Source organism: Arvicola amphibius, chromosome 4 (assembly GCF_903992535.2).
Source record: "Arvicola amphibius chromosome 4, mArvAmp1.2, whole genome shotgun sequence".
Classification (NCBI taxonomy): Eukaryota; Metazoa; Chordata; class Mammalia; order Rodentia; family Cricetidae; genus Arvicola; species Arvicola amphibius.
In genome coordinates this window covers 5,040,531-5,063,703 of record NC_052050.1, presented here as the reverse complement: position 1 = coordinate 5,063,703, position 23,173 = coordinate 5,040,531, and the positions used below count along the sequence as shown (strand labels likewise).

General features: G+C 49.0%; 3 protein-coding genes across 14 annotated transcripts; 1 reads left to right on the top strand and 2 right to left on the bottom strand.

The window, feature by feature from the left end:
- Positions 1 to 6,626: 6,626 nt before the first annotated feature.
- Jmjd6 (jumonji domain containing 6, arginine demethylase and lysine hydroxylase) lies at positions 6,627 to 13,143 on the bottom strand. Of its 3 annotated transcripts, none has more exons than XM_038326681.2 (7): positions 12,805 to 13,143; positions 12,035 to 12,423; positions 10,499 to 10,785; positions 9,803 to 9,900; positions 9,222 to 9,310; positions 8,355 to 8,493; positions 6,627 to 7,008 (listed from the first exon to the last, which is right to left on the bottom strand). In XM_038326681.2, the coding sequence occupies exons 1-7, from the start codon at positions 12,931 to 12,933 to the stop codon at positions 6,877 to 6,879; spliced, it is 1,263 nt and encodes a 420-aa protein (XP_038182609.1). In that variant the 5' UTR covers positions 12,934 to 13,143; the 3' UTR covers positions 6,627 to 6,876. The 3 variants fall into 3 exon arrangements, 2 of the variants coding, with proteins under 2 accessions (XP_038182609.1, XP_038182608.1); XR_005285054.1 differs by having other exon boundaries at positions 6,873 to 7,008; positions 9,222 to 9,315; positions 9,765 to 9,900; positions 12,805 to 13,136; XM_038326680.2 differs by lacking the exon at positions 9,222 to 9,310 and having other exon boundaries at positions 9,765 to 9,900; positions 12,805 to 13,123.
- A 142-nt stretch (positions 13,144 to 13,285) lies between these two features.
- On the top strand, positions 13,286 to 19,769 carry Mettl23 (methyltransferase like 23). 3 transcript variants are annotated; one of them, XM_038327954.1, is made up of 6 exons: positions 13,514 to 13,566; positions 13,900 to 13,996; positions 17,975 to 18,079; positions 18,970 to 19,206; positions 19,278 to 19,363; positions 19,467 to 19,769. In XM_038327954.1, exons 2-6 carry the CDS (start codon positions 13,967 to 13,969, stop codon positions 19,630 to 19,632), a joined length of 624 nt encoding a protein of 207 aa, XP_038183882.1. In that variant the 5' UTR covers positions 13,514 to 13,566; positions 13,900 to 13,966; the 3' UTR covers positions 19,633 to 19,769. The 3 variants fall into 3 exon arrangements, with proteins under 3 accessions (XP_038183885.1, XP_038183883.1, XP_038183882.1); XM_038327957.1 differs by lacking the exon at positions 13,900 to 13,996 and having other exon boundaries at positions 13,286 to 13,566; XM_038327955.1 differs by lacking the exons at positions 13,900 to 13,996; positions 17,975 to 18,079 and having other exon boundaries at positions 13,333 to 13,566.
- Positions 19,770 to 19,983: 214 nt separating this feature from the next.
- Srsf2 (serine and arginine rich splicing factor 2) lies at positions 19,984 to 23,101 on the bottom strand. 8 transcript variants are annotated; one of them, XR_005285132.2, is made up of 4 exons: positions 22,574 to 23,101; positions 22,004 to 22,314; positions 21,636 to 21,739; positions 19,984 to 21,006 (listed from the first exon to the last, which is right to left on the bottom strand). XR_005285132.2 is itself a non-coding variant. In XM_038327952.2 (3 exons), exons 1-2 carry the CDS (start codon positions 22,933 to 22,935, stop codon positions 22,011 to 22,013), a joined length of 666 nt encoding a protein of 221 aa, XP_038183880.1. In that variant the 5' UTR covers positions 22,936 to 23,101; the 3' UTR covers positions 19,984 to 21,739; positions 22,004 to 22,010. The 8 variants fall into 8 exon arrangements, 3 of the variants coding, with proteins under 3 accessions (XP_038183880.1, XP_038183881.1, XP_038183879.1); XR_005285133.2 differs by having other exon boundaries at positions 19,984 to 20,403; positions 20,901 to 21,006; positions 21,636 to 22,314; positions 22,574 to 23,097; XR_005285134.2 differs by lacking the exon at positions 21,636 to 21,739 and having other exon boundaries at positions 19,984 to 20,403; positions 20,901 to 21,006; positions 22,574 to 23,097.
- Positions 23,102 to 23,173: the final 72 nt, after the last annotated feature.

The following is a 23,173-nucleotide window of genomic DNA, read 5'->3' as shown; positions in this document are numbered from 1 at the left end:
AAAGGGACAAGGGAAATCTCTCATGACTCCTGGCAGCCATGGCCCACAGCTGTGGCATTCATGAGTTCTTGCTGAGGGCTTCTCATCCTGGCTTTGGCAGTGGATGGAATGAGGTGGAAAGAAGGGTGTTTTTGTTTTTCCCTATCTTTCCTAGCGCTCTATTGATGAAAGTGTAAAACGCACTGTAACCAACTGTGTGTTTCCCTAACACTCCCCACCCACCTTTTCATTACTTTGAATAAATACAGGATAGACGAAGTGTGTCAGGAAAAAAGGACCTAATGGAAAACAAGCAAACCCAACTGGGCTTGTTAATGCAAGCCTGTAACCCCAGCGTTCAGTAGAGGCAGGAGGATTAGTTCAAAGCCAGCCTGGGTTATGCCACGAGTTTGGGTCCAGCCTGAGCTACTTGAGACCCCGTCTCAGAAGAACAGAAAGGAAGTGGGCTCCCCAACCTGGATAGCGGTTCACACCTATAATCCTGTTTGGAAATCCAAGGCTATTTGGAAAGCCGAGGAGGTCTTGAGGCCAGTTCAAGGCAATCTGAGCAGTCTCAGCTTATGCAACAAAATGGGGTTCCAACTTCGGCTAGATGCTAGACTGGGAAGGAATCTCAAGTCTACTTGTGTGAGAGCAGGTGTGTTCCCACTGAGCTACTTCCTCAGGACAGTGTTATTTTACCTGAAGAAACAGTTTTGTCACGGCTTGAGCTCTGGCTGTGACAGGAAGCTCCCCCAGCAACAGGGAGAACTCAATTCTATAGCAAGTCACGGGTGGGTTTTTGTTTTGTTTTTTTGAGACAGGGATTCTCTATGTAACAATCCTGGCTACCCTGGAACTCGCTCTGTGGACCAGGTTGACCTTCAATTCACAGAGATCCGCCTGCCTCTGCCTCCTGAGTGCTGGGATTAAAGGCCTGCGCCACCGCCCCGCACAGTCACTGGTTTTAAGAAGCATGTCTCCTCTTAGTTGATGGGAAAAGCTCAACCATATAATGCAGAAGGGTTTGTGTCTAGGCTCCCGGCTTTTGACCCCTACAGGATGTGCAGTTGAAGTATACGAGCCTTATTTTACTCTAAGACACCCCCAACCCCCCCCCCACACACACACACACTGCGTCCATCACTCCACCACATCCTCTTCTGTTTTTAGTAACAAGGTTTCACTCAATAGCCCAGGATGGCTTTGAATTTGTATTGATCCCTTCCAGAGCTGGGACTACAGATGTAAACTACTCCACCCTGCTCCCAAACACAGGTTGTTTCTTAGATTTACTTTTATGAGTGTTTTGCTTTTGTGTATGTGTGTGCACCACATGCAATCCCAGTGCCCATGAAGGCCAGGAGAGGGTGCTGGATCTCCTGGAACTGGAGTTAAGGATGGCTGGCAGCAACCATGTGGGTGCTGGGAACCAAAGCCTGGGCCTCTGCAAGGGCAGCTGCTCTTAACTAATGAGCCATCTCTCCAGTTCCCTAGGCTTGCTTATTTTTAGTCCGATGTAATTCTAGCATCCAGGAGAGGAAGGTCCAAAGTTGAAGGCTGGCTGTCTCAAAAACAAACAAAGAAACAAAATATATAAAATGTATCTTAAAATGTTTTCCCGAGACATGGCTGAAGTGATATTTTATTTGTATTTTAATAAAGCTTGCCTGAAGATCAGAGTAATATATCTGCATTTTTCAGTCCTAACAGACCAGACAGTGGTGACACACACCTTTAATCCCATTAGCCACACTAGTTTGCCATAGAAACCGGATGGTAGTGGTGCACGCCTTTAATCCCAGCCCTAGAGAAGAGTGTAAGGAGACAGCTCACACACAATCTCATTCTGAGATTCCTGGAGGCAGGATTGCCATTCTGAATTGACGAAGATCTAAGAGTCAGTGGCTGCCTGTTTTGCTTTTATAACCTTCGGGCTGAACCCCAATTTCTCTCAGGGTTATTAATCCTGTTACACGGGCTGGAGAGATGGCTCAGAGGTTAAGAAGAGCACTGGCTGCTCTTCCAGAGGTCCTGAGTTCAATTCCCAGCAACCACATGGTGGCTCACAACCATCTGTAATGGGGTCTGGCGCCCTCCTCTGGTATGTGGGCATACATCGAGGCAGAATGTTGTATACATAATAAATAAATCTTTAAAAAAAATCCTGTTACACGTGGTTGTCCACTATGCCTGGCCATAAAATGCATTTTAATGAGGTACTGGAGCCAGGAGTGGTGTCAGACATCCTTAATCCCAGCACTTGGGAGGCAGAGACAGGCGGATCTCTGAGTTGGAGGCCAGCCTGGTCTAGATAGCAGGTTTCAAGACAGCCAGGGTTACACAGAGAGACAACAGAAAGTCAGTTCTGCTAACAGAGTATATCCTAGTGACCTTGAATGAAGAGTCAGAAAGGAGAAAACTGCAAAAGACACAATCCCAGATGCACTTGCTTTATTTGAAGTGATGATCAAGGTTTATACATTGCAGAGCCACAGTATTTGGCGGTAGAGCCCGGAGTGGGAGGGCCAGATTGTTTGGTACTCTGATAACTGAAAGAGACTAGGGTGCTCAGGGAAGCCTGGTTCCTCTGAGGCATCCAGTTACCATGGAGACAGCAGGTTTGGGCAGGTTCCCCCTGGGGAGATTCCTGGGGGATAAGTGTTTCAAGTTCTTGAACTAAACAATGAGACACAGTTGAGCGCTACAAGGAAGGGACCCCACTTTTGGGATGGAGACAGTATATACTGGAATCCGCGTATCATCTTGACAAGGACACGGGGATAAGGAGCCAGAGCCCGGGCTGAACTCATCAGAATACATTTCTGTGGGAATGCCACACACAGCTAAGGGACCCACGGCGGCATCCTCACACCTGCCTCCTACACGGCACCCTTACATCTGCTGCTTTCCCATCCCAACCCCTGGCCTAAAGCTTAAGGTCTCCAGCTGTGCAAAGCATTGGCACAGCAACTGCCCCCATCTTTAGCTCAAGCCTTTCGGCTGCTCTCCAGATGTGCACAAGCACACCTCTAGGAGCAGGTGGGAGGCACAGGCTCCTTATCTTGAGCACTGGGCCACAACTCTACTCAGTCCCTCTGTCTTGCCTTTGCTGTGCTTCCACAGGGGAGCGTATTTGATGATGTGTCCAGAGGGACAGTAAGCAGAGACGGGTGCGGAACCTCTGGCCTGGCTTGAATAAACCACACACTTCTTTGCAGGGTGGTCAGGCACCCCGTTTCTGATGATGTTGAGTGACTAGGAGGCACCTCTGGCAGCTGGGGGGAGGGGAAGAACTAGGAGAGCTGCTTTTTCCATTTGAGATTTCTGTACCTCCCAGGCTACTGGCTTTGTGCCTCATCCCGCCCCCTGGTGGCAAAGAGATCTCTTCTTTGGTTGCTTGTTTTATTTCAATTTTTAACTTGTTTTGAAATAGGATCTCATTCAGCCCAGGCTGGGCCTGAACTTGCTCTGCAGCCCAGAGGCTGGCCTTGAACTCCCGATCCATTTGCCTACCCTCCCTTGTTCTGTGGTTCAGGCTAATCTTGAATTCCAGAGCTCAGCTGATCCTCCCGCTTTAGCTTGCTTGCCCATGGCTGCTGTACTACTGGCATACCATACTCGGCGTCTTGTTTTATTAGATTTTTTTTTAAAAAAAAACAAACAATATTTATTATTAGTTTTCAGACAAGCTCTGCTATGTTCCATGAAAGACTAGGAACTCAGAGATCTGCCTGCCTCTGCCTCCCAAGTGCTGAGGTTAAAGCCATATGCCACTATGCCAGCTTTTTAAAAAAAAAAAAAAAATTATTATGTATGCAGTATTCTGTCTGCATGCCAGAAGAGGGAACCTGATCAAATTACAGATGGTTCTGAGCCACCATATCGTTGTTGAGAATTGAACTCAAGATCTGTGGAAGAGCAGCCGGTGCTCTTAACCTCTGAGCCATCTCTCCAGCCCCGCCAGCTATTTTATTTTTAAGATTTATTTTTATGTGTATGTACCATGTGTGTGCATGGTGCCTGCAGAGGTAAGAGGAGGATCTCCTGGAACGAGAGCACCATGTGGAAACTAGGAACCAAACCCTGATCCTCTGTGAGAGCAACAAGTGCTCTTAACAGCTGAGCCATCTCTCCTGTCTCCACCCCACCCCCTTTTTTGGTTTTCTGAGACACGGTTTCTCTGTGTAGCCCTGGCTATCCTGGAACTCACTCTGTAGACCAGGCTGGCCTCGAACTCAAGACATCTGCCTGTCTCTGCCTCCCAAGTACTGGGACTGAAGGTGTGTGCCAGCACCTCCCGGCCTCTCCTGTCCCATTTGCATGTGTGTGTGTGTGTGTGTGTGTGTGTGTGTATGTCCGAAGACAACCTAAGGGAATTGGTTCTCTCACTCTACCATGTTGGTTCTGGGGTAGAACTAAGGTTGTCTTGGTGACCCCTTCTCTTTCCTGCTAAGCCCTCTCCCTGGCCCTCCTTTTTAAACAGGTTGGGACAGGAGCAGTGGTAAAGGGTAAGAGGTATCCAGCAGCAACACAGGGGAAAGACTATCTGAAGGTGGCAGAGTGCTTTTCAAACAAAAACTGCCAGGTATCACTTGGCAGAGACCCTGAAGTCCCCCGAGACCCACATCTTGGGGTATTCTACAGGCAGAGCCACAGCTCCAGAGCATCAAAACACCCCTACATCCCAGGCAGTCTGGCCTGGGACAAGACCTTGACAACCTTCTCTCTGACTACTGTCCTGGGTTACAGACACAGGTGAAGGCAAGCAGGGAGCCTAGGGGGCAAGCAAGGAGCTTGCTGGTCAATTCCACCAGAGCTACTGAAGAACCCGACACCTGAAACTGCCAGCTCCATGCAAGGATTTCTTTTCTGCATACAGAAGCGACCCTTGATGCACGTGGATCGAAGTATGAAGACACCAATCACGATGTCCCCTGTAGACATGGCATTCCTTACTGATTCATCATGTGTGGGAACTAGCCTATCAAACCTGGCCTATTTACAACTCAAGCTCTGAGATAAAAACTCCAGCACCACCTCCCCCGAGGCCCAGTCATGTCCTCTACTATTCCCCCAAAATGTACCACACTGAGACTTCAGACTCCCCTGTGCAGAATAATCCTAATATGGTACCAAGTGGTGGGCAAAGGTGCAGGTCACGAAGCTGGGTCACTCTGAACCACAATGAGCCCAGAAGGCAGCACACACTCGGACACTTCTCACACAGGTCAGAAGGCGGCACACACTCGGCTCTGCCCGGATACACAGCTGCCCTTACCAACAGCGGAAGGTGACACACAGTGAACAATGACCAGGTTCTCACAGGCACAGGGCTGACCAGAACACTCAGACATGACAGCACAGAGACTTCTTCCCCATCGAATCGGTGCCAGTGTGGCACTGTGCCAGCCGAGCCTGCACACTCCTGGAAACTCTACAGCATCTGTCGAAAGAAAGGCGCCTGGGCCATAGAAGGAAGAAACCCAGTCAGACAGAGGGTAAGTTAGGGGCAGAAGATGAGAACTGAGCCGGTGGCAACTAACAGCTTACACAGGAACCACCCCAGGATTCTGTGTGCTCAAGGATGAGCACAGCACCCCACAAGGGTCCGTAATCCTGCCGTGGAAAGCATTTACTGCCTGTAATTGTCATGTAGACAGCACAGCTGGGCCAAGGCTGAATGGTAACACTAAAATAGAACACCACCACGTATGGTGGTGCACGCCTTCACTCCCAACCATTTGAGGCAGAGGAGGCAGATCTATGTGAGTTCGAGGCCAGCCTGGTCTACGAACTGAATTCCAGGACAGCCAGGGCTACTCAGAAAAACCCTGTCTCGAGAAACAAAATAACAAACAACGACAAAAAAAACAAACAAACAAAACAAAACAAAAAAAATAAAAACTGAACCCAAGGGTGAGCATGCTTGGCTGGTGGTGCATGATCTAGCACTTAGGAGGTTGAGGCAGGAGGCTCCTGACTTCAATGACTGCATGCATGATACCGCATGATACCGTCTCAACTGTCCCTACCCGAAATGGGGAAATCTCAGACCTCACGTTACAGCTGTCACCTCCCAAGCACGGACGGGAGAGTAGGAAATGACTCACAGGCAGAGGGCACATCTAAGCCTGGCCGTGGAAGGGACAACCAGGGTGGAAAATGCACACAAGCACCATAGATTCAACTAAAGACAACCCAATTCTCCTCATTGAATTCCAGTCAAACCAAAGAGAAAGCAGAACAGAATAAAACAGCTAGGATCCTAGACTTTTAACACTCAGTTAATACTCAAGTCCACCCCACTCACGGTAGCCTGGGCAGTCCTAGAACACCATCTGTAGACCAGGCTGGCCTTGTACTTGAGCTCTGCCTGCCTCTGCCTCCTGAGTGCTGGGATTAAAGCAAACGCCACCCATACCTAGCGACTTAGATCCAATCTTGTTTTTCTGTTTCTCGCTCTTTTTAAACAAGTCTGGAGGGATGATTAAGATGTTATACAGGAAGCCAACAGCTGCTCCAGTATCCCCTACTGCTCCTGTGCACCCCAACACACACACACACACACACACACACACACACACACACCACAGGAAAGGGGCACAGAGAGACTCTAGTATGCCTAAGGAAAGGTGTCCAAGATATAAAATGGATTGTTTTTATTAAATAGATAAAGGGCTTCCTTGGCACCATCCACACACCTTTGCCCTTAGGATAAGACATGACCGTGGAGAAAAAGCCACTGTACCAAACGCTACAAACTCCCACTCTGAGCATCCTCATTCTCCGGTGTCAGCTCCCTGGTTCTGCGGATTCCAGTGGGCGGCCCTCCCCAGGCTCGGGCCTTGCCCGTGGCAGCCGGCACATCCTTGCATAGACAGCGGCCACATGTGGTCACCTGGAGGAGCTGCGTTCTTTGCTCACACAGTCATCCTGTGAGGTAGTGTCCCCATTTCCCACCATGTTGCACGTCCTCCTCTTCTTCCTGCGGTGTGTGGTCCCATCACCTTCAGATCCAGACTCACACTGGACAAAAGGAAGGAAAAATCAATTTAGGGCTGGGGGATGGTTCTGCAGGCAAAGGTTCTTGATGCTGAACTTCTTGACCCTGGGGCTCCCATGGAAGGAGAGAATCAACTATAAGTCATTTTCTGCCCTCCACATCTGTACTATGGCAAATGCTTCTATGCAGAGGCACACCCATAATAATATTAGAAGCTAGAGAGATAGCTCAGTGGCCAAGAGCACTTCCTGCTCTTCTTTTTCTTTAAAAAAAAATATTTATTTATTATGTAAACAGCATTTCTTCCATGTATGTTTGCAGGCCAGAAGAGGGCACCAGACCCCATTACAGATGGTTGTGAGCCACCATAGGGTTGCTGGGAATTGAACTCAGGACCTTTGGAAGAGCAGGCAATGCTCTTAACCTCTGAGCCATCTCTCCAGCCCCACTTCCTGCTCTTCTAAAAGACAAAATTCACGTGAGGTTTGTATACAGAGAAACAATGTTCACATAGCAAATATATCTGTTTAAATAAAAATGCAGGGTGTGGTGATGCACCTTTAATCCCATCACTCAGGAAGCTGGGATCTCTGTGGTTCAAAACTAGCTTGGTTTACAGAGCGAGTTCTAGGACAACCACAGCCAGAATGAGACTGTCAAAAATAGAAACAAAACAAAACAAATTCTAAAAACAAATCCAGCACTCAGGAAGCAGAGACAGGTGGATGTCTGTGAATTTGAGGCCATTTGGTCTGCATAGTGAGTTCTAAGAAAGCCGGGGCTGAGTAGAGACCCTGTCTCAAAAAAAAAAAAAAAAAAAAGCTGGGTGCGGTGTTGCATGCCTTTAATCCCAGCACTTGAGAGGCAGTGCAGATGGCTCTACAGAGTGAGTCCCACGACAGAGTTACACAGAGAAACCCTGTTCCTAAAAACAAAAAACTAAACCACAAAACCAAAATTCACCCCTGGGTAAAAATCCCTCTTTTTTCCTGAATTACTGGGCATTGAAGATAGAACCTTCTAGGCTAGGCAAGTATCAGTGATGGTGACGGGGACATCGGTTAGGGCACAGCACCAGTGTTAACTAAAGCAGGTTTGCCTGCTTCTGGGCTTCGGTGTTACCATCCATAGGGTCTAATGAAGGCTCTGTGGTCAGAACAAAGACGGAAGCCCCACTGTGTGCAAGCTGTGGCCCCAAGGCCACTGTCTCACAAACCTCCCAGCACCCCCAGCACCTCTGCACAGATGTAGTTCACAGGTGTGGGAAGCTGGGAAAGGGTGCAGCTGCAGGAATGGCTGTGTGTGAGAATCCTGTGCTCTACTCCCCTGGGCCTGAGGGGTCTGGGCACCGGGCAGCTGAGCGCCTCACCTCTGAGTCTGTGTCGGAGGAGCTGGAACTGGAAGAGCTGGAGGAGTCGCTGGAGCTGTCAGAAGCGATGCCTGTGGACTCTTGGAGGTCAACAGCATCGGCCAGGACTGCCAGCTCAGGGTGCTCCTGCTTCAAGATCCTGCAGGGCAAGAGGTACTGTTCTCAGGGCTGTGACAGTTGGTGGCAACACCCACTCAAAATGACAGACTCAAAGTGGAGGACTCCATTGCTTGCAGCACCTGGAAACCCCTAGTGCATCAGCTGGAGTGGATCCCGGAGACACAACTGGGCTAGGACAGACCACATGAGCTGCCCACATTCGCTGAAGGAAAACTACATTCTAGTGCCACATGCCTGAATGAGCACCAGCCACACACACACACCTCTGGAGGCTGAGTTTCCTGGGAGAGGGGGAAGTCCTTAGTGTCCTCCCTGGAGAGAAACAGCTCCTTTTCCTACTTTCCTCCCTAAGTCTTTCCTAGCTAATTTTTTTCTTTCTCTTAAAGTCTTTCCTTCCCACAGCATGGTGCTAGTGAAGGGGGTGGGGCTGGTTATATTACACTACAAAGAACAGGAATAATAATTAGGTTTATAAGAAATAAGACATCACACAAGAGAGCCCACCCCCATCACTTGGAAGAGAGACTGAGCTGATGCTAAGAGCAGCAGCCCTCCCCAGCAGCAACCTAATCTGACATCCACTGTGACCAGCAACAAAGGACCTGAATATGCAGAGGCCTTGGAGTGGCCTGCAGGGCAGAGCAAGAGGGCCTCATGTCCGAGAGTCCAGGGGAATAGAAGCCACCACCCTTGCTGGCCTCTCAGCAGGGAGGCAGATCACTGAGCAAGCCAGAATCCCTCTCTTACCCCGAGAGCTGGTCCCTCCAGGTCAGGGTTGGGACACAGTGGCACGGGGTGGCTGGGGGTGGCTTGCACTGCCGCTGCCCGTGCTGTATCTGTTCTGTGGATAAACAGAGGAGCTAAGTCTCCAGGGCAGTTGCCTCACAAGAACTGAAGGTAGTAAGTTCAAATAAATATGTTTCTGGGGGAAGATAAAGAAAACCTCAACAAAGACTTTTTTTGGGTGCTAATGCTAGTTTTTATTTTTAAAAAATAACAAACCAAAAAAAATATAAGAATAAGAAAAAGGAAGAAAACAGAGTGAAAACAAAAGAGAACAATCCCCACTGTGACCATTTTTACTGTGACTGTGACCAAACATGCAGAGCTGCTCCCTGCCACCTGGAGGCTAGCAGACACCCTGACACCTACCCTGACCTTGGGCCCTCTCTACCCACAGGTTGGCAAGGCCCAGCTACTCCCAAGCACAGTACTGCAGCAGACAACGTGTCCCTTTCCATCTCTGGGGAAGGAACTGGAACAAAACAGAAGAAAGGAAAGGTTTCTCACCTGTACCACTTCCTTGACAACTTTGGCCTCCCTCTTACCGTCTTGTGCCACACCACAGGGAAGTTGGTACTGCTGGCAAAGTTCTGGGTGATGGCAATGGTGGTGTCGAGATTGAGAACAACATGCCACCAGCCCCCTGGAAATCCAACAAATAAATAATTCAGTAGGGATCAGCCCTGCTGCTCCTGACCAAGAGACCGCAGGCCGCCTGGTGTCTAACTCCGCACAGCCAAGCCCTCATTTTTTCTACTGTTTACGGCTGCTTTCCTGTTAAAAAGCACAGTTGGGTGCTGGTGACAGACTGTCTGCCTCAAATGTGTTGACTCCTGGTAACCAAAAGCTGCGACTAACACTGTAAAGGCAGAAGTTCTAGGAGAACCCTTAGCCTCTAAATATTTTCATTTCTGGAAACTTCATCCATCGAAATGTAGCTCTGTCTGGCGGGGATTTTCCAAATCAGCCCAGCCAATTCTGCACTCTAGCAAAAGCCACAAAAAGCAGGCAGAGCCTGGGACTCAACTTAGGGAGAGCAGGTAACAGGGTCCAGGCCCATGGAATGTGGAGATAGATGCACTTCCTTTGACTTAGAATCCTAACCCTATCATCACAGCGGGCGTGTATGATAGGAAAGGATTTTTGTCTCATTCTATAATTCTACCCCAAAATAACAACTCAGTGCAATTACAGAATACAGTCAGAGCTGGGAAGAACAGCTTCTTCTAGCTCATCTATACCTGGTACAAAGACAGTCTCTCCTGGTTTCTGTAATATCTCCAGGGGTTTGAATTCTGGCGGCCAGGTTGGAAGCTGAGTCCGTGGATAAATAACATTGAACCAGGTAATGGCTTCATCTTGTTGGTTCCCCCCTTCTTCTCGGGTCACCTTGATGAGTTCTCGGGGAGTGCTTGTTGGGAACAGGCACCAACGCTTGTGGCCCTGCACTAAGGCATTCCAGGCGCTGGTTCCCAGAGGGTCAATGTGAATCCCAGTTCCAGAACGTGGTGGCCCCATCACAAACCACCTACAGGATGGAAACATGAAGACGACATGAAGGGGACCCTGAAACGTACCTGGCATGAAAGTAAAGTCTCTATGGCACACCATTACACATTATGCTGTTTTAACTTCAGAGACTACAAAATCCTGGTGTGCAACATTAAATGAATCGTATATGGACTGATGTCTAACAGGAAAAAGAAAAATCACTGATGGACATTATTGCGGCTGGACATTCCCGAGTGCTGAGATTAAAGGCGTGTGCCACCAATGCCTAGTTTGTTGGGCCCAGTGTCTTTAATCCCAGCACTCCGGAGGCAGAGGCAGGTGATCTAAGCTGGAGGCAAGCCTGGTCTACATAATGAGTTCCAGGACAACCAGAGCTACATAGTGAGACCATGTCTCAAAGAAAACAAACAAAAATCTCTGAACCCACATTACAGTAGGAGAGAACAGACTCCTCTGAACTCTACATGCATGCTGTGCACATGTGCCCCTCAATAAATAACAAAACATAGCTGGGTGTGGTGTTGAACATATTTAATCCCAGCACTAGGGAGACAGAGGCAGGCAGGATCTCTGAGTTTGAGGTCAACCTGGTCTACACAGGATAGCCAGGAATATACAGTGAGACCCCCCAAAAACCAAAAATAATAAATTACAGTAAATCACACTTGCAAAAATATAAATAAAATTTTTTATTAAGCAACTGCCTGAGTTGGGCGGTGGTGGTGCACACCTTTGATCCCAGCACTCAAGGAGGCAGAAGCAGGCAGATCTCTGTGAGTTCAAGGAAGGCCTAGTCTACAGAGTTCCAGGACAGTCAGAGATACAGAGAAACCTTGTCTTGAAAAAAAAAAATAAGTAAATAAAAATAAAAAGGCAGTTGTCACCATTGAATTGTACATTTAAATGCCCTGGGGCTGGACTGGAAAGATGGCTCAGGCTAGGAGCACTGACTCCTAGGTTTAATTAAATACCAAGGTTTAATTCTCTCAGCACCCACACGGGGCATGGTGGTGGTTCAGTCATCCACCAACCCAGCCCCAGAGGATCTGCTGCCTTCTGGTCTCCTCAGCACTGGTGCACATACTTCCACGTAGGGGGTAAGCGCTAGATGACTGGAGACTTAGAGGAATCCAGCCAGGTGTCTGGGTGGACCCCAGACCAATGGAATTAGTCCTCCGGGCAGACCATAAAGGATCCACGCACTGCTTTCACAGGTTAGAACGGGCTGTGCTACCCACCCTGCCTCGGGCTTTGGCACACTTTACCTGTACGGGGGCCTGCGCTTCTCGCCTGCGTACTGGAAAAGATCATCCGTGAAAAACTTGGGCACCTTGTAGTCTTCCAGAAGTTTCCTTCTCTTGGGGTGTTCGCCGTAGCTGCTGTCAAAGATGTAAAGGGGACTGTCGTCACGGGTGCTCTCCATGTACTCGATGTAGTATTTCATCTTCATCTTCACCGAGTAGCCGTCGTTATCCTCGCCGCACTTGAACTTCTGGTTCCGGTATTTCCTTTTGAGGCGCTCCAGAGTCCATTTCTCCTGCGCGGACCAGCCCTCTTGGGCATTCAGCAGAACCACGGGCTTGTAAGGCCTCTCGTAGCGCTCGACAAATTCTTCCACGGACAGCTGCACAGCATCAGCCCGCTCCACGTTATCCTGGGGGAAACAACAAAAGACCTGTCCCATTAAAACACAGAATTAGTCCGGTGACGGGGCAAGGTGTCCCCCCAGGGCCAATTAGCAACGGCACACACCGGCAACGACGTGCTTTAGCGATGACCGCGCCTCTAGCTCCTCCAGGGGGAGGGAGGCCCACGTGCGTGAGAGTGAGCACGTCGCACCCAGGGCCACCCTTTCGAGGGAAGGAAGGAGAAAGGGAGGAGGGGCTGGCTCGAAGCTCCCATTAATGAGCGAGCTGTGACAGCCCGGCTGCGGGAAGGGAAGGGTCTGGGGACGAGCGGCCTTCGGGGAGCGGACAGCCGCTGCCCGGGAAGCCCCTCCCGGAGCCGCACACCGGCCGCCCCGCGCCCCGCTCACCGGCACGGCCGCCGGGCTCAGCGGGAAGCTCTCGTAGTAGTTGTGCCGGGTCCAGTCGAGCGAGTCCTTGAGCTCGGGCCGCGCACTCCGCTTGGCCTCGCGGATGCGCTTCTTGCTCTTGTGGTTCATCCTAAGCAGGTCACCGTCTGGTTCCGCCACGACCGCGACGCGGCTCGCTTCCTGCCACCAAAAAGCGCCCTCTCCGGCCGGCGCGGCACCGAAACGCCCTTCGCTCCGGGCAAGGCGCCTTTAAAGTCGCCTTCCAGAAAATTCACTCCCCAGCCACCTCCGGAGCTCCCGGTTGGGCGAGCAGCGGCCGTTCTCCCCGCCCCACCGCCTCCGGGAGACGACCATTGGCCTCACCGCCCTGCCAGATCCGCCTTCACGCGCGCCGATTGGGCGCCATGTTGGGAAGGTCGCCTTGCTGACGCCCTGCCCCGCCCCGCTGCGGCCTGCGCTCCACTTCCGGCTGCGCGTCGCTTCCCCCGCCGTCCGCTTCCGGCCGGGCTCGCTGCCGCCGTAGCTGTCTGGGTTTCGTTTGGAGAGCGTCCAGCAGGCTCGTCTCGTCTCGCGGCCACGTGGCACGGCCCCACCAGCCCGGCGTTCCCGCGCGCTGAGTGCCCTCCACCGCCCCCTGACCTGGGGTCCCCCGATTCCCCTCCGTGCGAGCGCGGCCTCATGGCCGGGGCTCAGCGTTTTCGGTTCCGGGAGGAGTCAGGCCCTGGAGCCCACGGGGCCGTGCTGGAGGTCTGCGTCCCGCAGGTGCGTGCAGCGGCACCCACGTGGAAGCGCTCCCTGATGGAGGTGTAGGGAGTGAGGGATTTAGCAGCAGGTCTGGTATGGAGCCCGGTGAGGGATTAAAACGTGCTCCAGTGAGACATTGAGGGGCCGTGCCAGGAAGGAGGACCGGGTATTTCTTCCAGGAAAGTGGCTTTCTTAGCCTGTGATGCTAGCTTTGAGCTTTTTTGAAAAGCATTTACTACTATATCTTAACCCCACCACCCCCACGCCTCTGAGTACTCTTGCTCTTGACTGAATCCAGCCTCTTTTGAGCTCAGGCAGACTTGACATTGAACCCCCGTTCCTCCTCCCTAGGACTGCAGGTGTGCGCCACCATACTCTGTTTTGTTCTGTTCTGGCTGTCAAACCCAAGACCTCATACATGCTAGGCGAAAGTTGTGCTACTGAGTTCGTAAGTTATGGGGCCAGGGGTTCCTGTCTCCATCACCCCAATAAAATTTTCTGCATCTGCCGTGGCTTGTTCCTCCGAGCTTATAGCTACCCTAGCTCCGAATAGTGACTGTCCCCTGATAGTCGGGTTTACAAAGGCTTTTCAGGCTGCAGTGTGAGCAGCTATCCCAGTAGGTGGTCCCGGCAGCAGTGGCAGCAGAAGGTGCCATCCTATGCTGTCACCTGTAGCAGCCTGAATTCTTGGCAGATGCTTCTGCCCAAGTGAAGTAAAGATTCTTTTGTTTTTGGTTTGTTGAGACAGTTTCTATGTGTAGCCCTGGTTGTCCTGGAACTCGCTCTGTAGAACAGGCTGCCTGTTGGAACTAAAGGCGGGATGAAAGCTTCGGGGGCCACCTCCTGCACCACCACCTAGCAAAGCAGGTGTACTTGACTGTACTACAGAAAAACATTTGAAGGCAAATCAGTATGAAGCAGAGTGGGCGGCTATTAACAGTATAACCTGGATTTAAGTTTGGGGGTATATAGACGTTTAGGAAAAGGACACAATGCATAAGTACAGGCTTTGTAAGTGCAGAAAGCCGCATGTACTGTCTTTTTATTTTTTGTTTTTCTAGACAAGGTTCCGCTGTGGCTATCAAGCCTGTCCTGGACCTAGCTCTTGTAGACCAGGCTGGCCTTGAACTCACAGAGATCAGTCTGCCTCTGCCTCCGGAGTACTGGGATTACTGCCCAGCCATTTGCACCATTTTATAGCTTCTGAAGCTAAATTTAAGGGATTTCTAAGAAACTTTTCTTTTAGTAAATAAGATCACAGGATAAGGGGCTGGAGAGACAGAGGTCCTGAGTTCAATTCCCAGCAACCACATGGTGGCTCCCAACCATCCCTTGTAGGATTTGATGCCCTCTTCTGGCATAAAGGTGTGCATGCAGATGGAACACTCATAAATAAATAAACCTTTTTTAAAGAAAAGTCCCAGGGTGAAATTAGTGAGGTGCATTGGACAGGAAGGATTACAGTGATGTCAAAACCATGTGCTACAAGGGTCAAAGGAATCTTTAATTATGCTAGGTCCAAGGGTATTGACATGTTTATAACCTTGTTTGTGAAACTCTCAGAAAGTTGCTGATTACAGCTGGAAAAGCTGTGAGGTTATATTCAAAAGACAGACTTAGCTGGGCAGTGGCAGAGCACACCTTTAATCCCAGCACTCGGGAGGCAGAGGCAAGAGGATCTCTGTGAGTTCAGGGCTAGCCTGGTCTACAGAGCGAGTTCTAGGACATGCTCCAAAAGCTCCAGCGAAACCCTGTCTCAAAAAACAAAACAGCCGGGCGGTGGTGGCACACGCCTTTAATGCCAGGCAGAGGCAGGCAGAGTTCGAGGCCAGCCTGGTCTACAAGAGCTAGTTCCAGGACAGGCTCTAGAAATCACAGGGAAACCCTGTCTCGAAAAAAAAAAAAAAAAAAAAACAAAACAAACAAAACAAGACATTTATTTTCACCCCAAGGAGTTCCTCTATTTTAATTTTTTTTAGGTAGTCTCATTCTGGCTGTGGCTGTCCTGGAACTGACCAGGCTGGTATTGAACTCACAGAGATCCGCTTGCCTCTGATTCCTGAGGTGTTAGGATTAAAGGTGTGTGCCACCACCACACCCTGCTGGTTCTTGTTTGCTGTTTTAACATTTGGGTTTGAAATATCTCTATAAAGAACATTGTTCCTCTGAAACTTCACAGTGAATTTTGTTAGTTGTACTGATATTTGACCCTTACCCGATGAGAGACTTCAGCCAGACTCTGGGATGAGATCTTTACTTTCCCATGGCTTCTTGATTTTCCCTGTCTGTCCTGCCTCAGTAGTTCAGTGTTTGAAAGAAAGACATAAGAGGCAAACCAAGATAGAACTTGATTCCTGTGGCCTCATTGTGACTGAGTCAGGGTCTTACGCTTTTCTTCGGTGCTGATATTTTTTTGTAGCTCTCTATGCACCTCTGGCTGGCCTGGAACTACCAGCGACCTTACCACTTATGCCTTTTAAGTGGATTAAAGCCATGCGCCACCATGCCCCGCTTCCTTTTTTAAAAAAAGATTTAGCTTTTGCTGGGCATAGTAGCCCATGTCCTTAATTCCTCCTTTAATCCCAGCATTCAAGAGGCAGAGGCAAGAGGACCACTGGGAGTTTGAGGCCAGTGTAGTCTGCATAGCCAATTCCAGGACATCCAGGGCTACATACCGATTATGTCTCAGAAAACAAAGAGCAGGAGAAGCACATTCTGAACTGCTGAATCATCTAACACCTGTTTTTTAACCCTGTAACTTTACTTAAGTTATGTATATATGTATGTGCATATACATATGTATTTTTTTTTTATGTGCATTGGTGTCTAACCTTGGAGTTGCAGACAGTTGTGAGCTACCATGTGGGTGCTGGGAACTGAACCCTGGTTTTCTGGAAAAGCAAAGCTATCTTCCCAACCCCTATTTATTATTGTTATTTTGAAATCAGGTCTTGATATTTTGGCCTTCCTGTCTAGTGCTGGAGTGAACACAACCATCCATGCACTGTTTCTGAATGGACCTCTGATTCCTGTACAGCTTTGGTAGTTTTTGTCATTCTCTGTCACCCTGGCAGGGGCACCCGTCTCCAGAAGACAGGCCAGCTTTGATTTCTGTTGCTAATATGCAGTGCTTTGTGGGTGGCATTGAAAATTATTACCCCATGGAGATCATATGTGCAGTTGAGACAGAAGCCCTGACAAGTAGGTCATGTAAAATCATACAGCTGGATCTGGAGTTTGAGCCTGGGGTGGGGTGTTTCGGGATGGTGGTGGGGAGACTCAATTCAGAGGCCCTTTCCCTTTTTGATAATTGTTCCCCGGATTCTAGTTTGTTTGATTGCTTTAGTTTTGATTTTTTTTTTCCAGACAGAGTCTAGAAGTCTAGCCCTGATGGCTTTTGATTTGCTATGTAGATAAGGTTGGCCTTGAACTTATAATGTTCCTTCTTCCTCCTGTGTGATAGAATTACAGCTGGGAACCACATCCTGAATGATTCTAGTTCTTTCCAAAGACTATCTTTAGCTCCACATATACCTCCTTTTGTGAGACATCTTCCTAAAAACTGCAGGGCTTGTCTTTAGCGTCCAAGTCATCCTTGAGTTGAAAATCTCCCAAAAAATAGGGACAAGGGATAGGGCTTGTCCAACATCATCTTGTACTTAGAATTTGTGAATTTCTGTGGCCAGCAGATGTGGCCACAGGTCAGTAAACCTCCAATCTCCCCCTCAGAGCTGTGCCTAGATCAGACCAGAGGCACTTTTCTGGGCAACCCCTACCTGTCTCCATGTGTTACACCCTTACTTCACCATTGTAGCATTTATTCATTCATTTAATACTTAGTGGTTTTTCACACAGGATTTCTCAGTAGCTATGGAGCCTACCTTAGAACTTGCTCTGTAGACCAGGCTGGCCTAGAACTCAGAGATCCACCTGCCTGTGCTAGATTAAAGGCGTGCACCACCACCACCTGGCTGTAGTAGCATTTATTACCAACCAAAATTACCTATTCTTTGCCCATCATTGTCCAGTATATAGTTATGTACAGTGTACACTCTAGTCCTCAGTTTAAATGCTTGTGGAGGGGCTTAAGAGATGACTCGGGTAAAGAGCTCTTGCTGCTCTTACAGAGGACCTAGTTTTGGTTCCCAGCACCCACATGGAAGCTCAGCCATGCTTAACTCCAGTTCCAGCGGCTCAAACACCCTCTTCTGGTTTTAGACGTACCAGGTGTGCAAGTGGTGCATATACATACATGCATGCAAAACACTCGTGCACATAAAATGCTTGTTGAGGAGCTAGCACTATCATCCACAGTGCCCTTGGTTACTCAGGATTGAGGCCAGCCTATAGTTTCAGAACTAGATCGTGAACAGGACCATCATGTATGTCAGTGCATAAAGTATTCACATGGAAATTTTCTTTGTAGGTCCTCCATGTCCAATATGGGATGTATGTTTGGCCCTGTGCTGTAGTCCTGGCCCAATACTTGTGGTTTCACAGAAGATTTCTGCCAGGCAAAGCTGTCTTAGAGGTAACAGGACCCAGTAAGTTTCCACAATGCTGGGCTGTATTCACATGTGAGCTATTAGTCTTTTATTACGTATTTTTATGTCAGGTAGTTTGGCTGGCTTTGAAATTCCAAATAAAGTCTTCACATTTCCAAATTGTTTTAAAAACAAGTATTTGGAGTTGGAGAGGTGGCTCAGCCACTAACAGCATTGGCTTCAATTAAGAAGTCTGGGGTAGCCGGGCGATGGTGGCGCACGCCTTTAATCCCAGCGCTCGGGAGGCAGAGGCAGGCGGATCTCTGTGAGTTTGAGACCAGCCTGGTCTACAAGAGCTAGTTCCAGGACAGGCTCCAAAAGGCTAGAGAAACCCTGTCTCGAAAAACCAAAAAGGTCTGGGGTTCAACCACACAGTGGCTCATAACCATCTATGAGATCTATGTCCTCTGGCATGTAGTCAGAACACTATACAGTTATCTGGCAGTGTGGCACACACCTTTAATCCCAGCACTTGGAAAGCAGAAACACAGAGAAATCGTTTCTCAAAAAAAAAAAAAAATCTGGATACTGATTTAGCCTATATAAATATATATATGATATTGCCTATATATAGGCAATAGCGGTTAGCAGCACAACTGGTTATTCAATCCACCTGTCTGTCCTTTGTTCCAGATCCCATTGCCAAGACAGGACAAAACTGTATTGCGATTAAATTACTCTCAATATGGAAGCAACATCCTTTGGTTAAGCACGCATATATGCCACTTTGCAGCAAATCAACCTTTAAACTGCTTGTTGCCAGCCTTTAGTCCCAGCCCTGGGAGCAGGCAGACCAGAGTTCAAAGCCAGTCAGGGAGCATAGGCTGTCTCATCTTGAGTTGCTAAATCATTCCCAAATTTTATTTCTATTATTTAGATTGGAGCTGGAGTGAGTCTTCCAGGGATTCTGGCAGCTAAGTGTGGTGCTGAAGTTATACTGTCTGACAGCTCAGAGCTGCCCCACTGTCTGGAGATCTGCAGGCAAAGCTGTCAACTCAATGACCTGTCATACATTCAGGTTGTAGGGCTGACATGGGGCCACATAACCAAGGACCTGTTGTCTCTGCCACCACAAGACATCATTCTTGCATCTGATGTGTTCTTTGAACCAGAAGGTAAACTTAATCTGCGAAAAACCTAGCACACACATGTTGCATAAAACTCATTGCTCTCCCCCCCCCCCCCGATTTTGAAAGCATTTTAGCCACAGTGTACTTTCTGATGCAGAGGAACCCCAAAGCTCAATTTTGGTCTACCTATCAGGTCAGGAGGTGAGTATGGATAGCTTCAATTTGCTACTAATTCTTAATGATAACCAAAATGCATTAAACAGAAAAAGCATGAATCACTAAAAAAAAATTTATTTCCTTTCAGTGCTGACTGGTCACTTGAGGACTTGCTCTACAAGTGGGATATGAAATGTGTCCATGTTCCTCTGGAGTCTTTTGATGCAGACAAGGAAGATATAGCAGAGTCTGCCCTCCCAGGAAGACATACTGTTGAAATGCTGGTGGTCTCCTTACAGAAGAACAGCTTCTGAGTTGTATCTCTAGCTGTTCAGGGACAGTGTCGAGACTCAATACACCTGGCATTATCTTGAGTCGTCTGCCTGAGATATCATGCACAAGACACATTCACGGGTAACAACTTTTTAACAAATTAAACACTTGAAAAGGACTTTGGTTACTCTCAATTATTAACCAGGACACACTCTAGGTCGAAACACAATTTTAAGACCTCAAGATGCTACTGAAAGTGGGTTTAGGTTCATCTAGCATTCTCCTAGCGAGGGAAATGGTATTCCCTCAACATTTTACCTTTTACACTATGCATTGCATAGGTTTTTAGATTAAACCAAGGAAAAAAGACCAAGACATATTCTCAAAAAAGCTAACACCAGAAAACACTTTAATCAAACTACAGAAACAATGGTTATAGTACAGAATATTCATAAGCAAAAGATACACCATGTTTTTAAGTACTTACAAAGTTACAAACCATTTGCTTCCTTAACATTTTCTGATTAAGTTCATACACGAGGATCAGATTTACCATTTTTTTGAGGGAGGGGGTGTATTTATCATCAGCTAGATGTGCTCACTGTATGCTCCATTATTTATATGCAAGGCCCGGGTGACTGGAAGTGCAGTTGTCAGGCATTTTAATAAACTGGACAGCCATTTGTTTCTGCACGACAAGGCATCTTTACACAGGAGCAACCAGGAGAAAACAGGAAACAGCCAAGCACTCTGCACTGCAACACGCCACCTTAACAGCTAACCAGCATTACTCAACTGCTACACAACTGCGCCTAGTGCACAAAAATACATAAGAGAAGAGATTAGAATTGTATTTGGTAAACAATCCTTCAAAAAAAATAAGTCTTTTCACCTGAAAAGTCTTTATACAAATTTGGGTTCAGATTATCATTTAGACCTGAAGGTAAACAACATATATAAACAATGACACCAACTTTCGTGGGTTTTAATTCTAAGGAGTGAAGGCAATGCTGAGTCAATCTGCTGACAGCTTTAGGCTGTGTGTAATGGCTGCAAACGTTTCCTTATTAAGTCAGGAGGCCACAAATTAGGTTACCAATCTGTTTAATTTCAAACAAAAAAAGTCAGCACTATAAACAAAAATGAAATTTTACCTCAAATATCCAATCCAATAATGAAATCTGAAGTCGCTCACCTCACTAAATTACAAGAAATTTGAATAACAGCAACACAATGGCACATAAAATGATGTTTGCCACCTGAGGCAGATTAAAACAAGTAAAAAGTTAGACAAATGTTACAAAATAACCTTTTCAATAGCCAGTTGCTTGTTCCAAGGACTCTTCCACTGACCCGATGAACCGAATTTGTGTTCCTTTCCCCAAAGTCCTCTGTTAAGCTGCTTGCCGATCCATCTAGGTTTGAAAAGAGAGAGGTTCAGCTTACTGTCTCCTACCACACAGGTGCCCAGTGCACATGGTTTCAGTTTCAGACACGTACTTACTAAGGCTCTGGTGAAACAAGGAGGTTACACAAGGTTCCACCTGGCCACTGTCAGTGTTTTAAAGGCCCAAATGAGAATTCTCCCAAAGGCTACCACCAGCACAAGTCTGAATGTGATTCTTGGTCAGATAACCAAGGCAAAAAAAAATGGCAAGGGGAGGAAGAAAAAAAAAAAATAAAAAGTGGGAGGGCGGGGTGGGGCTGTATCCAAATAAAACTTGCTATCAGAAATTAGTCTACCCTTTAAGATGTTTGAAAATGAAACGTTTGGCAGTTGAGGATGTTCTTAATCAGCTACTTAGGGCACTTTCCTTTAAAAAAATAATAGGACCAAACAATTTGAGAGTTAAAGACACACTATCCTTTCCCCACCCAGTGCAATACCTGTAACTTTCTTTTGAGATTCCAAAAGTTCATTGCTTCTTAATTGCAATTCATTTGCCACATCCATTAGAGTAAGAAGTCCCAGTCAGTACAACAACAGTTGAACTGATTGTTTGGCTCTATGAGGATAGTGCATCTTTAACGTGTAAAGACAAACCTGCTCCAATACACGCCCACAGAAACTGGTCCCTGGAGGATCAGCCAAATCAGTTAAAATCTGCAATACTGGCCAATATTCTTTTATCAAACAGGAGACCGCAGCTTTAAAGGGGGAAAATGCAGACGTTGGATAAAAACAGCAAGAAATAGTCATTTTCATTAATAGGTCTCAAACAGTATGAAACAGCCATTATTACTTAAGCTTTACACAATCCTCTCTGAAGACCCCTCTTCAGCATTGCTCCCAAAGCCGAGTAACTTCAGACAGTACTCTATCATCAGGAGTCACTTACGCTAGCATGGCTCAAAAAACCTACTTCAACCCCACGGGACTCAGGCTGCGTCTCGGATTCCTACAGACATTACCGTTTTCTTAGGAGGACACCGCTCCTTCTTCCTCTGGAGACTTGGGGGGGCTCTTGGAACGCGACCTAGACTTGGACTCCCTCTTGGACACGGGCGGAGGACTTCTGGATCTCGACCTGGACCTGGACCGCGAGCGGGATCTGGACACCGAGGACGACTTGGACTTGGATCTTCGCGCAGACCTGGACTTAGAGGTGGACCGCGAGCGGGACCGGGTGCGGGACCGAGACTTGGAGCGGCTGTAGCGAGAGCGGCTCCGGGACCTGGAACGGCTCCGGCTTCGAGACCGGCTGCGGCGACGGCGCCTCGGGCTGCGGGAGGGACGCGAGCGAGCGACAGGGTGAGCGAGCTGCCGGCCGCCGGCCCAGCCCCGCCCGATCCACCCGCCCCGCCGCCATTATCTGGCTGCCAGGCGCCATTTCCCTCGCCGCGAGGCGGGGTCTCGCACGGTGCGGCCGGGCCCTGTCGCCGCCTAGGCCACGAGGGAGGGGCCGCTCCACGTGCTCCGCGCACCTTTGTGCGCCCGCCGGCCTCCCATCCCGCCCCCGGCCGGGCCCTCGCCCCGCTCACCTGCGGCTCCTTCGTCCGTAGCCGCCGCCACCATACCTCCGCGGTGGCGGGCCCCTGCGGCTGTGGTGCGAGTCGGGCGGACGGCCGTAGCGCGCCATCTGCACCCGCAGCTCGCGGCCGTCCAGCACCGCCCCATCCATGGCATCCATGGCGTCTTCGGCGTCGCGCTTGTCGTGGAAGCGGACGAAGGCGAAGCCGCGCGACTCCTTGGTGTAGCGGTCCCGCGGGATGTACACGTCGCCGACGCGGCCGTACTTCTCGAAGACGCGCCTCAGCGTGTCGGGCGAGGTGCGGTAGGTCAGGTTGTCCACCTTGAGGGAGGTCATGCCCTCCACATCGGGAGGCGGGCGGCCGTAGCTCATGGCTGCGAAGCGGTGAGCGGGCCCTCGCCCTCAGCAGGATCCGCGGCCTCCTCTGGCCGTGGCGGCGGCAGTGAGTCCGCGTGGGGAAGCCGGGAGCCGCTGCGAGGCCGATGCAGAACAGACCAACCCGACACGCTCCCAGCAGCAACTGAACGGGCGGGGCGCCGCCAGGCCGCCTTTATAGCCGTCCTCACAAAATGGCGCCCGCGCCACCCGGAAATGAATCTCCTGATTGGCT